At 49.3% G+C, this 14996-nt stretch overlaps 1 protein-coding gene across 4 annotated transcripts in view; it reads right to left on the bottom strand.

Moving 5' to 3' along the window:
• The window catches only part of CCDC180 (coiled-coil domain containing 180), a 49864-nt gene that overhangs the window by 26806 nt on the left and 8062 nt on the right, over nucleotides 1-14996 (bottom strand). For all 4 annotated transcript variants that reach the window (XR_004424584.1, XM_033122116.1, XM_033122117.1 and 1 more), the window contains exons 8-17: nucleotides 14601-14764; nucleotides 13156-13275; nucleotides 10722-10801; nucleotides 8258-8346; nucleotides 6688-6810; nucleotides 5362-5535; nucleotides 4465-4580; nucleotides 3395-3521; nucleotides 1690-1729; nucleotides 1153-1562 (exon numbers count right to left, since the gene is read on the bottom strand). Coding sequence is in view for 3 of the 4 variants with exons in the window: in XM_033122116.1 (XP_032978007.1) it covers nucleotides 1153-1562; nucleotides 1690-1729; nucleotides 3395-3521; nucleotides 4465-4580; nucleotides 5362-5535; nucleotides 6688-6810; nucleotides 8258-8346; nucleotides 10722-10801; nucleotides 13156-13275; nucleotides 14601-14764 (1443 nt within the window). In the remaining variant the exon portion in view is untranslated. The remainder of the gene's footprint in view (nucleotides 1-1152; nucleotides 1563-1689; nucleotides 1730-3394; nucleotides 3522-4464; nucleotides 4581-5361; nucleotides 5536-6687; nucleotides 6811-8257; nucleotides 8347-10721; nucleotides 10802-13155; nucleotides 13276-14600; nucleotides 14765-14996) is intronic.

The following is a 14996-nucleotide window of genomic DNA, read 5'->3' as shown; positions in this document are numbered from 1 at the left end:
TGGCAATTCTGAGCCTACATTCATTCCCATATAGCATTGTTGGCTGGAGCTGAGTAATGCCTGCACAGTTGCCATAGGCTGAATGTTAGATGTCCCTCCAAAATTTATACGCGGTGTGATCAAAAACTACAGTCAATGTTTCAATTTTAAAAAATGTATTACAGTAAAAGACACATTGCCATTAATCCCCCTCAAAAGACTCCCCCTTGCTTCAAACACACTTATCCCGTTGTTCTTGCCACTTTCTGAAGCAGTTCTGGAAGTCCTCTTTCATGAGTGTCTTTAGTTGCGCTGTTGTGGCTGCCTCGATGTCCTGAATCATTCTGAATTTGGGGAAGAGCCAGAAGTCGCATGGTGCCATATCTGCTGAATAAGGTGGATGAGGACACACCGTAATGTTTTCACTTGAAAGAAATTGCCATATACTAGAAGCGATGTGTGACATAGAGCATTGTCATGGTGGAGGATGATTTATGGCACACTTTAAAACATACCTCTCAACCAAAGCTCACACCCAACTGACTGCACTGAACAAGTTGAAACTTGTCACACACGGTTACTAAGCTTCGATGCGACTTTCCCCTGTATTGAAGATCCCTGCCTTTCTGTTGGATGGCATGCGGCAGCAGCATCCACTATATTTTTTTTTTTATCAAAACGGAAAGGCTCCATGTCACATATCGCTCCTGATATGGCACTTTCTGTCAAATAAAAACATTACGGTGTGTCCTCATCCACCTTATTTACTGGATCTGGTACTGTGTCACTTCTGGCTCTTCCCCAAAGACAAAAAGACCATGAAAGGTAAACGTTTTGAATGGATTCAGGACATCGAAGCATCCATTTGAATGGATTCAGGACAGTGCAACTAAAGACACTCATGAAAGAGGACTTCCAGGACTGCCTCAGAAAGTGGCAAGAATGATGGGATAAGTGTATTTGAAGCGAGGAAGGAGTATTTTGAAGGGAATTAATGGCAATGTGTCTTTTACTGTAACAAATTAAAAAAAAAATTCATCGTATTTTTTTGTCACACCTCATATATGCATCCCAATGGAGTCTGAGCCACTAGGGACCCCATCTTATATTAATACACAGAGTGGACATAGCACACCCTCCCCAGGCCCAAGAACGAATCTATTCCTGGCCTACCTCAACCATAGATAAACTCTCGTGTTCTTCCTTCTCCTCCTCCTCTGTATTCTCTTCCTCCTCTTCTTCCTCCTCTGTCTCCTCTTCCTGCTCTTCCTGAACCATCACATCTGCCTGGTTCTGAGATGGCTTTAAGGAGCTGTCTCCTTCAACTTGCATTTCTTCTAATCCCTGAATGGAATCCTCTTTCAACTCATCTATCTCGTCACTCAGCACAGATTTTTCCTGCTGGCTCACTCCCACATCTTCAGTTATGGAGAACGCATTGCCTTCATATTTTTCTTCTTCCATCTCTTCTGCTGACCTCAGGGAACTTGTCTCTCTACTTATGCTTTCCTCACTTTTGCTCTTTTCCACTCCATCCCTTTGCTTTCTCCTCAGTTTTCTCATTCTCTCCTTTTCGTGTGCTTCTATTGAGGACCAACCCCAAAGCACAAGGAAAAACAAGTTACCAACGTAGCCTGGATTGGCAGCCCCAGCCCACATATATATAAGAGTGAGGTCAGGGAGAATGACCTTAACTTATAAAAGGTTTACCTGGTTTCCTGAGCTTGAAAATGACTTCCCCATCCAAGCTCTACAAGGAAAAAACACGGGACACTGAGTAAGCAGAGCTGCCTTCATCCGGAGGGCCACATCTGAGAGCATCTCTTTTCTTTCAGGTAAAAGGACCACCCTCTCCCCCAATGCCTAAGGTAGGCGTTGATCTTTATTTCACTGGGGTCATCAGGGTGTTCCCAATCCAAGGAATCAGTTTTCCTTCACCAAAACAGACTAGCAAACCCTTTCGTCACACAACGGGCATTAATAGGATAGAATCTCATTCTGACACATTTTTGGTAGTGATCTGGGGCAAAGAGCAAGAAAGTATAAATTGAAGCATTCAAACAAAGGGGCAGGAATCTGCTGTGCCCAGTTCATTTTGGGTTGACAAACACAGAGAATGAACATGATTTACAAGACCTAGGAGCCTCCTAGTTAACTCTCCCAATTCCCCGGATGAAGCTGTGGGTACAGTGTGCCATAGATGTGTGCCATGAGCTGTGGAGTTTGCAGGTCTGGATTCAAGTGCCAGCTCCATATAAGCCGGGTGACCTTGGGCAAGCCCCATAAACCCTGTGGGGCTCAGTGTCCTCAGTATAACATGGAGACCATGATAGTGCCTATTCTTTAACCCAGACAACCAGACTGATCTCAAAAGGCAGATGGCGAGCTCACCCTTTTATAGCTTGAGTTCCACCTCAACCCACGGGCCACAGGGAGCCTTTACAAGCAATTGGAACAGTGATCCCTGTCAAGAGGAGGGATTCTCTGAGGAGTCTGGGACACCATGTATACAGGAAAGCCTTGGCCAGGTTCAGTGTCAACCACAAGTAGTTTCAGCACTGGCCATGTAGGACTCCGGCTGGGTGGGTGGGTGAGAAAGAGCCAAATTCTGGGAGAATCAGACCAGGACATTCCAGGTATTCATGCTTTTACCCAGCGGTATTCATTGTGTCTGAAACATGTACAAGACACTGTGCTAAGGGCAATCTAAGTTGAATGAAAGTTAGTAAGGCATTATCTAGCTACCCTTCAGGAAACACCTTCAACAGGCTCTCTGAACTGTACTTGACAGCAACCAATATACAAGCTCAGAGAGAGGAGAGGTGACAGGGGGTGAGGAAGGTGAGGTGGGGGCCAGGCTGAGGATGGGGCACTTGTCACTGGTAGTGGACCGGAAGTATGGGTGGAGTTGGGATGTGTGCAGACGGAAGGATCCCAGCAGAGGAGCAGGATGAGGAAGGGCAGGGACAGGGCACGTGCAGGGAGAGTGAGGAGTTTGCTGAAGCAGGGAGACCCCAGGTGGGAAGCAGAGGTGGGGCCTCTGGTCATCCAGGGGTTCGGTAGGGGCTGCAGAGTTGGTGAGGGCCCTCTGAGCAGGAGAGTGGGTGGGTCAGAGCTGTATTTAGGAGGGTTATGTGGCAGTGGTGGGTCAGATGAATGGAACTCAAAAGTCATATAAATTAGCCTTTTTATTATAACTCCATTCAAGCCTTGAGGCCTGAATTCTGAGCTCTTCTAAACTAAGAAAGAAGTGGTCTCTTTTAGAGATGTTTTCAGCTTCTTATCTTTGATGTCCCTACATAGATTTTAACTCCACACAGGTTAGGGGAGGTGTTGAAAATTGAAGCAAATCAAAACCAGAAGTCATCCATTGCTTCTTGGTGAGTGGCTGGGCTTTTTACATCTCTCTCCATACCTGTTCAAAGATTTCACGAACATAGAAGTGCCGGCTGAGATTGAGGCTGTAGGAGTTGAGTTCTTTCAGTATGATCACTGGGTACTCCATCACTTCTTTTGTCAGGAGGACATGAAAACATTCATACCTGTGATTAAAACATTCACCTAAGTAGGGCTTGGCTGAGTGTGGGAGACCCTAGCCAAAAGTCATGCCCCTGGCCCCACTGAGATGGGCTGCAAGTTGGCCTTTAGCTCTGCACAGCGCGGCTGTATTGGTTTCCTTTTACAATAACAGTGCTTGGTGTTTCACTATTTTTCTGACCATACAAGGAATACATACTCTTTATATAACATATAGAAAACACACGAGAGACTTCCCTGTGTTCGCTGTAACATGGGTTCTCATTTCCTGTCTACTGTCCTAACCCTGTCCTTGAACTTCACCTCTATTATCCCATCAAACCCTCTAATACCCCAAGACACAGACTTTCATCCGTTTCCTAGGTAAGGAGACCAAGGCTCAGGGGGTTACTTATTTACCTCAAGATATACTTCTGAATCTAAGTATTGCAATCCACTGGCAGTGTAATTCCATTTCTGGGAATAGTCCTAACAGAATTCGTTGCACCAAGGCACAAAGATACAAGATAGTTCACAGAGAATTGTTTTTAATATTGAGAAACTGGAACCAATTTTAAAAAGCTAATCAATTGGGAGATGATTAAATCATTATGAAACAACTGTACTCGTGAATTCTATGAGGTCATTTAACAATGGAAATGTATCTGCAGTTCTAGAACAATTTGCATAGTATGATCGAACTTTTATTATACTTAAAAAACACTTTATATGTGCATATATCCACATATATAAATGTACATGTCCATAAAAAGGAAGAGTTCTCCCTAGAAGCTTCTATGTTGGCTGAGAGCAGAGCTGCAAAGCACCAGAAAATTCTCCAAAGTTACAGGTAACATTTTAATCTTGAGCTTGCTGGGCACACCCCTGGGCTCCAAAGCAGGCAGCCTCTGACCTTGCATAGGAATTCCAGGTTATCCCCTTCTGTCTTTTGGGGTCTGGTCTGCCTACCTGTGTTTCATATTCTTCAGAAAATCTTTGGCCTTTTCCAGGTGAGATGTCAGTGTTCTCTCACTGCTTTGCTGCCTCAGTTGGTCCAAGAGTTCATCGAGATGGGCCTCTTGGGCCTGATAGCCACCCCCAGAACAGGAGGAAGCAGACACAAGTTACCAGAGCTCACAGAGTGTAAGTGACATACAGAGATGCGGCCACTGGAACAGATGTCCAGGCCCCTGGGGCAGGCCCAGGACGCTCCTTTCTACAAAAAGGGCACTGCTAGGCCTCCAGGCTCTTCTCTCTGCCTGGAATGTTCTTCTCTGTCCACTTTATACCCATGGAGACCCAGATGGGACTCCTCAGGGACACGTCCTTCACACCCACCCAGCCCGGCCTGTCACACCTACACATGGCACCTGCTCCTCACTCTCACCAGTCGTACTTGAAATAAGATCTGAGTAGACCTGCTCCACTCCCTAGACTGCGTGAAGGCAAGTGGGGCAGGGGCCAGCTCATGTCCTGTGGGGACAGGGGGACACTGCAAGAGGTAGGTGCACAGTATATTCCCTCGGTCTGTCTCTCAGGCACACACTCTTACAGACACATTTGGATTCAGGGATCCATTGCAGAGCCCACACCTGACTCAGCAGAATTTCTTCTATCCACGACCAAGGTGAGCCTCAATTTCCCCATTTACTCAAGTTTTCTAGCTTGAGGTTTTACATTTGAGATTAACTTTTGTTCCAGTGTGAAGTATGGATCAAAGGTGTTTTGTTTTGTTTTTTGCATCTGAATGCTGGCTGAGTTCACGGGCCACCAAGCAGAGCCATCAGGCAGCCAGCGATCTGGGTATGGCCCCTCCCTCAGTCCCTCAGCCCCTGTGGGGGCCGCCCTGGGTGCTGGGGGCCACACCTGGTTCTCCAGGCTGTGCTTCTGGCGCTGCTGCTCTATCCGCGTCTCAAGCTCCGGCTCCTGCACAGACAGCGTGCTCTGATGTGCTTCCCACAGCCTCACGGCCTCCTGGAAGTAGTTGAAGAGGTCCAGGCTCTGCCATTTTGACTGCTTCGCCAGAGCCTCGAAAGATTTCTGCAGTAGAAGCCAGAGAAGGGGTCCTGACTGCTGACTGCCTCGGGGCAAGGAGGAGGGCCCTACTCACAGGGCTCCCTCACCAGACAGAGGAGGCCTCAAGGACTGGCCACCGCTGCCTGGGCACGGCCCCTCAAGGTCATCTTCTGGGCCTCACGTTGGCTCACGGTCCTCCCTCCTTTGGGCAGCATTTCTAGTCTGCCCACAGCCAAGCCCTTGGTCTGGCTGACCCTAAAGTCCCATGTCTAGGCCTTTCCCATGTCCACTGAAGTCACTGACAGAAAGAAAACGGAGTTTGGGCCCTAGAAGAAAGAGGAACCACCCTAGAAATCAGCCTGGGCACTCAGGTGGCCATACCCATCTCGACCTGGGGCATCTTTCCTTCTTTGGAGTTCCCGACTCAGCATCTGAGCCAAACACCACACTCTGCTGTGAAATCCTCTCACCTGTCTCCCTTTTAAAAAATATGTGTGTCTTATGCTCTCATCAGTGTTAAGGCTCAGCAAGCTTGGCCTGTGAGGTAAAGGCGGCCCACTGTCCTTTTCTGCTTGGCCCTGGGAGCTAAGCATAGATTTTACATTTTTAAATGGCTGGGGAGAAAATCAAAATGAGGTATTTAATGATGTGAAAATTATATGAAATTCAAATTTCAGTGTCCACAAATGGATTTTTATTGAAACATAGCCATGCACATTTGTTTCTGCATTGCCTAGGGCTGCTTTTGTATGACAAGAGCAGAGTGGGACTTTTTAACAGAGACCAGACATCCCACAGAACCTGAAATATACTATCTGGTCCCTTACAGAAAATGCTTGTTGACCCCACTCCAGATTCCAGGGGCAGGGCTCATTGCTCCTTGTGGCCCTTCAGCACCCAGACCAGCAAGGGCTCAGGGAGCGTTCACTGCCAACACTGCTCCCAAGGAGTCCCATGCAGCAGGACTGGCTCCTCAGCGGGTGCCTAAGGAGTCAGGGGTGAGCCTGGAGTGCCCGGCGCAGAGCAGCTGCTCCGAGGGATTGGCCACGATGAGGGAAATGGACACACTGAGTGACAGGAAAGTTGGAAGCCTCTGGAATCCCATTCTTCTCACAGCCCAGTGCCCTGGGGGACCCCCACCCTGCTCCCCACTCACGTGGGTCCCCACCTACGCACATCCAAGAACTCTAGCTCCTCCTCCATCTTGCTCTGGAGCTCTCCCACCATCTGGAAGAAGGACGGGCTCACCAGGCTCTCTGCCTCCTCCTCGGTGAAGGCTTTCCAGTCCAGCAGCTGCTTCTGGAGGGCAACAAGGCAGTGTGGCTTAGGGCTAGTCTGGACTTGACCGTAGGGCCTGGTCTTGCCCTGAGATTTGCCTCCCACACACCCCTGAGAACCTCAGGGGGAACTCTGAGCAGTGGAGATGGTCCATCTTCCAGTCTGCCTACCACGTCCAGGTGCTGCGTGCTCCCCCCACCCCATGTCTCACTGAATCCCCCCGAGGTGTTCTTATTAGCCCTACTTTAACAGATGAGGAAACCACGGCTCAAAGAAGTGAAGGAACCTGCTGGAGGCCACACACCTGAACTTAGAACTATCCTACCCTCCAGGCACCGCCTGCCATCCTGCATGGCCTCAGCCTTGCTGCAAGTCAAACAGGCTCCCATTTCCCATAACTGAATTATGCCAACTAGAAAGCGGGCTCCTCGATATTCATAAAGCTTTGGTGAGTGCCAGGGGTGTTCTCAGAGGACACAAAGTTTCCCTCTTCCTCCCTCCAGGCTCTACTTCTGAGGTTTGGTGCCCCTAAAGAACTGAGAGGCATGGGGCTGTCCCTAAAGCCACACAGCAAATGGGCAGAGCCCCGGGGGCTCGGGCAGCTCCTGGGCCATCTGCAAACTTGGTCTTCTTGTCTCCCAACGGGGCTGGCAACACCTCCAGTGCAGGATCTTGCAGAATTCAGTAACAGTGTGTACAAGTGGATGGCACAGCCCACAGAAGCAACAGTGCCCGGACAGTACATCGCACTGGAAAGCACTGCTCACCTCAGAGACTTGGTGGCCGAGCAAAAGCCGCACAGACACGTGAGGGGTGGAGTAGCAGGAGCTTCTTGAGGCAGCAGGTGGGGCCCTCCGAGCTCGGGGACGCCTACTGCCACAGCCGGCAGGTGAGACCCTCTTCAAAATGATTAGGTTTTGGGGGGGTTTTCATCTAAACAGTTTCACTGAGGAAGCAGGGAAGGAGCATTTTTGACAAAATATTTCCTTGTACCCCAGAAAACCAGTCATTGCAACTGAAGGGGTTCGTGAGTGAACTCACTGGCTCACCCTCTAGCAAAGAGAAAAGGCGGGTGTTGATGGCAGTGACTGCACTATTTACAAAAGCGAGGCAGTGACGCCCGTACCACCTCCGCTGCATAAATAACGTCAAGCGCTGTAAGGGACACAGAGGGTCACGGGGGACATCTGAGGTGATCAGAGAGTGTATAACTTTGTGAGATCAGGGAGGACTCCTGGAGTTGGTTGTTAATGTTGGGCTACAACCCGAGGAGGACGTGAGAATCGCCGCGGAAGCGGGGTTCAGGCAGAGGGAATAGCTTCAGAATGCCCAGAAGCCAGAGAGGGCCTGGGGCGCGTGATGAAGGAAAACAAAGGATGCAGGCTAGAGAGAGGCAGGGGCAGGCCAGGGAGTGGACTTTAGGCCTGTACCCTCTGCTCCTCTCAGGCCTGCCGGGAGGGACACCCACCTTGCACTTCTGCACGTGGGCCAGGCACTCCTGCCAGGTCGTCTCGTACTGCAGGCGAATCTGCATCAGGCAGTCCATGTGGTAGGCGTCTCCAGGGGCAGAAACAAAACATGTCAGCTGCTCTTCCAGAAGGAAGAGGGGAGATCAGAAAGAGGAGTTTCCCCTTCACTAAGGGAAGCATTTCTCCCCAGCAAAGTGCCTGGAGAGTGAGGATAATTCCGGTGAGATCAGCAGTCCCAATTCCGATCAGGGGCTGGAATCTCCCTCCTCAAAAAATTCCCCACACCCCAAGGCAAGGCCGTCAAGTGAGGAGTTGTCTTTATCTGTTCTGAATCCATTCTGACCCCGATTCTGGACTCAATTTCAAGGCTGGTGAAATCATTTTTGGGGGGAGTACCAAGTCATAAAACAGTAACAAGGGCGCAAACTAATGAGCATTTACAGATCAGATCATGTCTGTGGTTAATTCCTTAAGAAGCGAATGCACTAGCAGGACACTCAGAAGCTTATTGATTTTCTCCTCTTCCTTCTCTCTGTCTCCCAGTGTATAATCAACTCGGTATGACTCTTGGTGGGAAAGATAAGCAACTGAAGTTTCATGTTTCTGGCAGCGTTAGAAACTGAAAGACGACACAAAGATTTTGTGGTGGTTGTTCCTTAACGGCTGGAGTGAGGCAGGGTGGGTGGCAGTTGGGCGTAGATTTAAGACACTGGGGAGGGTAGAATACAGCGGAACTGGTGAGAAGCTCTAAAGCTGGTGTCTCCCATCCCCAGAGCCACTTACCTGGCCAGCACATCCCTACCCTTCTTGCAAAGTCACTGTAATGGACTCTCCCCTTGGGGTCTTCCAGGCCTGTGCCCCTGGGATCTGCTCCCCCATCTAACTCCACCACTCCCAGCTCAGCCCCTCCTACTGGGTCCCCGCAGTCCTGAGGATGGAGTCCAGCCTTACCACGGCCATGTGGCCAGTGCAGTCTGACCCGTGGGCATCTTCCAGCCTCTGCTGCCACCTTCTTTGTTTCCTGAAGGCCCCAGCTCTGTCCCGCCTCTGAGCCTCCCCACGTTCTTCTTCCTACCTGGAAAGCTCCCCGCTCCCCTGGGCTTGGCTCACTTGCCTTGCAGTCTGAACCAAATGATTACTTCCTTGGCAAGGTCATGTATGCCCCTTAAGCAGGCTGTGTCACCTAATACATGCTCATATAGCTGGTCACCTGTCCACTCCCTGCTGTAACGTCCTGCATGGTCTGACTTCGGCTCTAAACTGGAAGCGCTCAGGGGAGATCCACCCCGCTGGTTAGCAGGGCTCAGCACCATGTCTGTTCCTAGGACATGCCTGATGCACGGCAGTCATTGCTATTAGTTGGGGTTTCGGGGCTCTTACCCTCAGCGTTGTAGTATAACCTTTGGAATTGTACACCTGAGATCCCTGAGAGCAATGCTGCGTACTACCAGTCAAAGTACCCAGGTCAAGTCCAACTGTAACACTTCAGTAGCTGTGTGGCCTTGGGATGGATACTTCACCGCTTTGAACCTCTGAGTCCTTCTTTACCACAGGGGGACAACGACGCCACTGATCTCAGCAGGTTGCTGTGAGTCTCAAAGGAGATAAAAATACTCTTCTAGGGCAAAGCTTGGTAAACCTTTTCTATAAAAGTCTAGAGAGTAAATCTCCCTGGCTTTGCCGGCCATATAGTCGCTATTGCAGAGCAGAAGCAGCCAGAAACAATATGCAAACAAATGAGTGTTGCTCTGTTCCAATGAAACTTATTTACAGACAGGCAGTGACCCATGGGCCAGACTCTGAGGACCTTTGTTATAGAGAAGTTTAAAACACTACATTTATTATTGAGCACTCTCTTTATGTAAGCCAGGTGCTGAACTATGACTAGACCACAAAATCGCACATAATTCTTACATCAACCCCACAAGGTAGGAAGCTTTATTACTCTTCTTGAGATCCCTATTTTACAGAGGAGGGATTTGAGGCCAAAAGAGGCCGTGACCTCCCCGATATCACAAAGCTGGGAAAGCACAGAGCTGGCCATCAACCCTACGTCTCTCTGCCTGCAAAACCATGTGCTTAATTTCAAATGCCCAGGACCTGGCCCTTGAGCTGTCCTCACAGGTGGTCATAAAAGTCATCCCTCTGGCTCCATGCTAGAATCAGGGGACAGGGGTCAGAGTGTGTGGCTGGCATTGCTGCTGGCTGGGCAGTGACTAGGGAGGCCGTGGGAAGGAAGAGGGGTCTGCCAGGCAAGGTCTTGGAGGTCCGATTTGAGCCCTCAGAACTTACTCTTCCCTCCACACCCCATCCCATTTTCCCCAGGAGAAACTTGCCACCCTGCCCTCAGTTTACAATAAGCTTTCAGAGAAATGATTGCCCGACGGGCTGAAGCTGCTACAAAGCTACTACTTGAACAGAATTCTGGAGAGACCTGAGTGAAATCCCGCAAACCTCACTCACCAACATCCGTATTCAGGGAATTGAGAGAAGAATACCATTCAGCCAGCTGAGTTTTGCTGTAAATGGGGGGCAGAAAGTCACTGGGGAAGGAAGATATGACAAGTAAGCCACGCTTGAATAAAACGTTCACTTACCAAAATTGGTAGCATCTTCAAGGAACATCTATGTAAATACTGAAGAAACAAAATGACTTGCTAGGGATTTCCTGGTGCCAAGCATACACCTCATGAAGTCTATTCATATTAACGAGTCTGATACTTTGAAAATAAAACTGAATTTCCCTAATGGGAAAAAAACAAATGGCTTACATCACTTGACCAAGGAAGCCATTTCTAGGAACCTAATCTGAGATAATAACATAAAATGCATACACAGTTATCTATTAAGACAGTCACTTAATATTACTGTTTATATACACAAAATATCACAAACAACCTTCATATCCAACAATAAGGAATTGTCTAAATAAAATACAGTGAATCCTCTTGTGAAGTCATTAAAAACGTGTGGCAGATTGAAAAATGACCAAATATCATTAGCTCTTCCCATGAGAGGTGGAGTCTATTTCTCCACCCCTGAATCTGGGGTTGGCCACGAGATTTGCTTTGGCCAATGAAACGTTAACAAATATGACACAGCAGAGGCTGGGAAAGGCCTTGTGCATTCCACTTGCCTTCTCATTGCAGGGAGCTCTTCTGCCATTGCCACCATAGCTAGGAGCCAGGATTAGCCTCTTGGAGGCTGAGAGAATGAGTGAGAGAGGCCTCAGCTGTCCCAGCCGAGGGTCTGGATGTGGGAGTGAGGCCATCTTAGACCATCCAGTCCCCGCCAAGCCAGCCCAGACCAGGGCAACCACCTAGGTGAACTACAGAGTCACAGGAAACCAGAAATGACTGTTTTAAGCCCTAAATTTTGGGTGGTGTTTAATGATGTGGAAAGACACATATGGCTAGAAGGACCATATAATTTGTTGTCTAAACCAGGACATTTTTGACAGTGAAAGGGGAGATGCTATTAATGCCAGGACAGGACGTGCAACCTGTGATGGTCTTGGGCACCCTTCTTACAGTAAGGCAGTAAAGAGCAAAAGCTAGCTACAAGAGTGCATACAGCATAATCTCTTAAATATCACACTAAATGCACTGTGGTATCCTAGATTGAGTCCTGGACCAGAAAAAGGACGTTAATGGAAAAACTGGTAAATCCGGAGAAGTCTGGTGTTTAGTTAGTGGTAATGCATCAAAGTTAATTTCTTAGTTTTGACAAATGTCCAGTAGTAACATAAGATGACAACATTAGGGGAAACTAGGTGAAGAGTATACTGGAATTCTGTGTATTATCTTTGTAACTTTTCTGTAAATCTAACATTACCACAAAATACAAATTTAATTTAAAAATTATACGTATATAGGCTTATTGGATCCAAGAAAAGTCCTGGGGATTCTCTCTGGACTTCGGCTAACTCCCTTTTGGGGCCCTGGGAACCTTACCAACACTCCACACACATCACCACTCACAAGCCTGCAGAGGGCTGTTCACGAGCATAGGGACCGGGGGAGGTTCAGACAGAGCACGGCGCGGGTGCCAGTTTAACCAACCGGCTCAGCGACCGAAATAGACGGATTATAAAAAACAAAAGAAGCACTTTCCTCGTGCTGAGATTTGTATCCACCTTGTTAATTTCATACCTGCATGAAATGTGGCTGCACATGGAGCAGGAGGTACCAGACATGGGGAGAGCACATGGGGCTCTGATTGTCATTTATATCCTAGAAGAGCGTAGGCTCTGTGGTGGGGAGACAAGGCCAACCTGAGCCCCACCCCCCAACGGTGGGAGGGACCAGGAAGAGGAAGAACACATTAAGTGTCTCCAGCTTGCAGGACCACACAGGCTCTATCCTGCTGTTGAGAATGGATGTTATAAGCTCCCCGGGCAGTGGGCTTCCAGGGTCTAGAACATTCTGTGTACCTCCCACCAACCTGCTTATTATGGGATTAGAGCTGGGGTGACCCAGGTCTGAGGGGGTTTATCCACAACCTCTAACAGGTCCCCTGTCTGATGGCAGCAATTCTCCCTGACCCCCGGCTTCCAGCCTCAGACCCCTCCAACTCACCCTCTAAAGTGAAAACCTGATAGAGCCCTCTGCTCCCCACTGCCCTCAGGAAAAGAGTCCAACCTCTTAACCCAGCCCCTTCCTCCCCTATCCTTGCCATCGATTCCTTCCAAGCTCTTTGGCACAGTCACACTAAACTTCTTTCTGCAGCAAATGTATCCTGTTCTTTGTTGCCACAGGACTGAAACAGCAGGGTGTGGGCCCAGGCCGCCAGCCTAGGACCAGAGAACCAGGAGATGGCCTGGTCTGGAGGATGCCTCGAGAGAACGCTCCATGCTCGGGACTGCGCCTACCTCCCCGAGGGACCCCTCCCATTGTACCAGATGCTGCGAAGATGCTGCAGCCGCTTCTGCTGCAGGGCCTTCTGGTTCTTCAGCATGCTCTCCAGCTTCTCCTTCACGGCTGGAGGAGCCTGGATCCTCTCAGTGGCCATGAACTCACTGGATGTGCAGACACATTGGCACCATGGAGAGAAGCGGAGGGGCGGATGAGAGAGGGGATGAGACCCACGGTAAGAACACTGGGAATCCCAGCACCCTTATACCACTCCCAGCCCCTCCCTCTTCATCCTGGGCCTCTGGGACACTGAGGAAAGGAGGGAAGCGGAGGGTGGAGAAGAACAGAGGGACTGCCAGTGAGGCTCTGAATCTAAAGCACGGGCCCAGCAGGCCCAGATCCAGGTGTGGGTCCTAACTGCTGCCTGCCAGCTCTGTGACCTTGGGCATGTCATTCCCTCCACGCTGACTCTCAGCTTCCTCTTCTGGAACGGAGCTAATGAGGAGGACCTAGCAAGATATTGCAAGCAATGCCCTTAGCACAGTGCGTGACTCATAGGAAATGCCCGTCAGCTCCTGCCCCTACTGTTGATTGTTGACATTTGTAACAACCTCCCAGTCCCAGACCAGGCACTTTGCCTGCAGATCAGATCATGTTGTCACTGAAACCTATCACCAGCCCATCGTGGGGCCTGCTTTGCAAAGAGAGAGAAAGGCTCTGAATGTTGAAGCATCAGATCGCGATCCCAGGGAACGTACAAGTGGATTTACGCCCAGTGCACGTTCCTTCATCCCCAGTGTCAGACTCTGGTGCTCTCCATCGGGAAATGCAGATGTACAGACGGGCCTACCACCCCCAGACCTGAAGCACACAGAGAGACAGACACTCTTTGGTGTCCTCAGATATCCTGGCCCAAAGTGCCCCTTTCTTAGCAAAAGAAAGCCTTGCTTGTTGGCCACAAGGTCCAGGACCCTCGTGCCACCTGGCAAAGGAAGCATGGAGGTGGGTCCTTTCTTCACCCTCCCTCCCAGCAGTGAGAGTTGCTACCAGAGTGGGAACATGTCAAAGCCTGAGGAACAGCCATTCTCCTTGGCCCAGTAACAGGGCTACATGTAATAGTAAAGAGTGGAAATTGGGCAGATAATCAGACTAACGTTTCCAAACCGTTTGTACTGTTCTCAGAAAATGCTTATAAAGAAAATAAGATACAAACCTACATGTGCAGTGTTGATCTAAAAAAGCCTGGGAGAAAATATACCAAAATATCAACTGTGCTTCTCACTGTGGTGAGAAATTAGTGGTGATTTTAAATTTCTTCTTTATACTTTTATCTATTTTAACTTTAAAAAAAAAAAAGAGCACCTATGACTTTAACCACCACAGAAACAACAGCATTTTAAAGTCATGAAAGGGGGAGGGAGAATGTCCCCGCCTTGCCCACCCCGGCTGTCCAGGTGAGCTGGCGGGAGAGATGCAGGCGGGCGCTGACCTGAAACTGCGCACCAGGGCCTCCTTCTTGAGCGTCTTCCAAGCATCGACCAGGTCCTGCCAGCGGTGGTGGCTCTCAAGCTCCTGTTTCAGCGTGGCCTCCATCAGGTTGACAAACAGCTGCGTGATGGCCCTCCGGTTGCCCAGGAGAGCATGGTTTATGACCTGTGGGCACAGGCAGGCAAGGAGCATGTGCCAGTTGTTTTAATGAGTCAAATAAGCATAGGAAAGTCAGACAATGAAACATAACTGGGACTCTGCTAATTCTGATTCCTCTAATGGATCAAATAGATAAAAGTTAGGAAGTCGTGCTTGACTCAAAATGAGAGCTGCCATTGCTGAGCCCTCTTTCATCATCCTCCCCACAAGCGCTGGCGGTCAAGTATCATTACCCCCA

Source organism: Rhinolophus ferrumequinum, chromosome 12, assembly GCF_004115265.2.
Source record: "Rhinolophus ferrumequinum isolate MPI-CBG mRhiFer1 chromosome 12, mRhiFer1_v1.p, whole genome shotgun sequence".
Lineage (NCBI taxonomy): Eukaryota > Metazoa > Chordata > Mammalia > Chiroptera > Rhinolophidae > Rhinolophus > Rhinolophus ferrumequinum.
The sequence above is the reverse complement of the archived record's forward strand: the minus strand, read 5'-3'. Positions and strand labels throughout refer to the sequence as shown.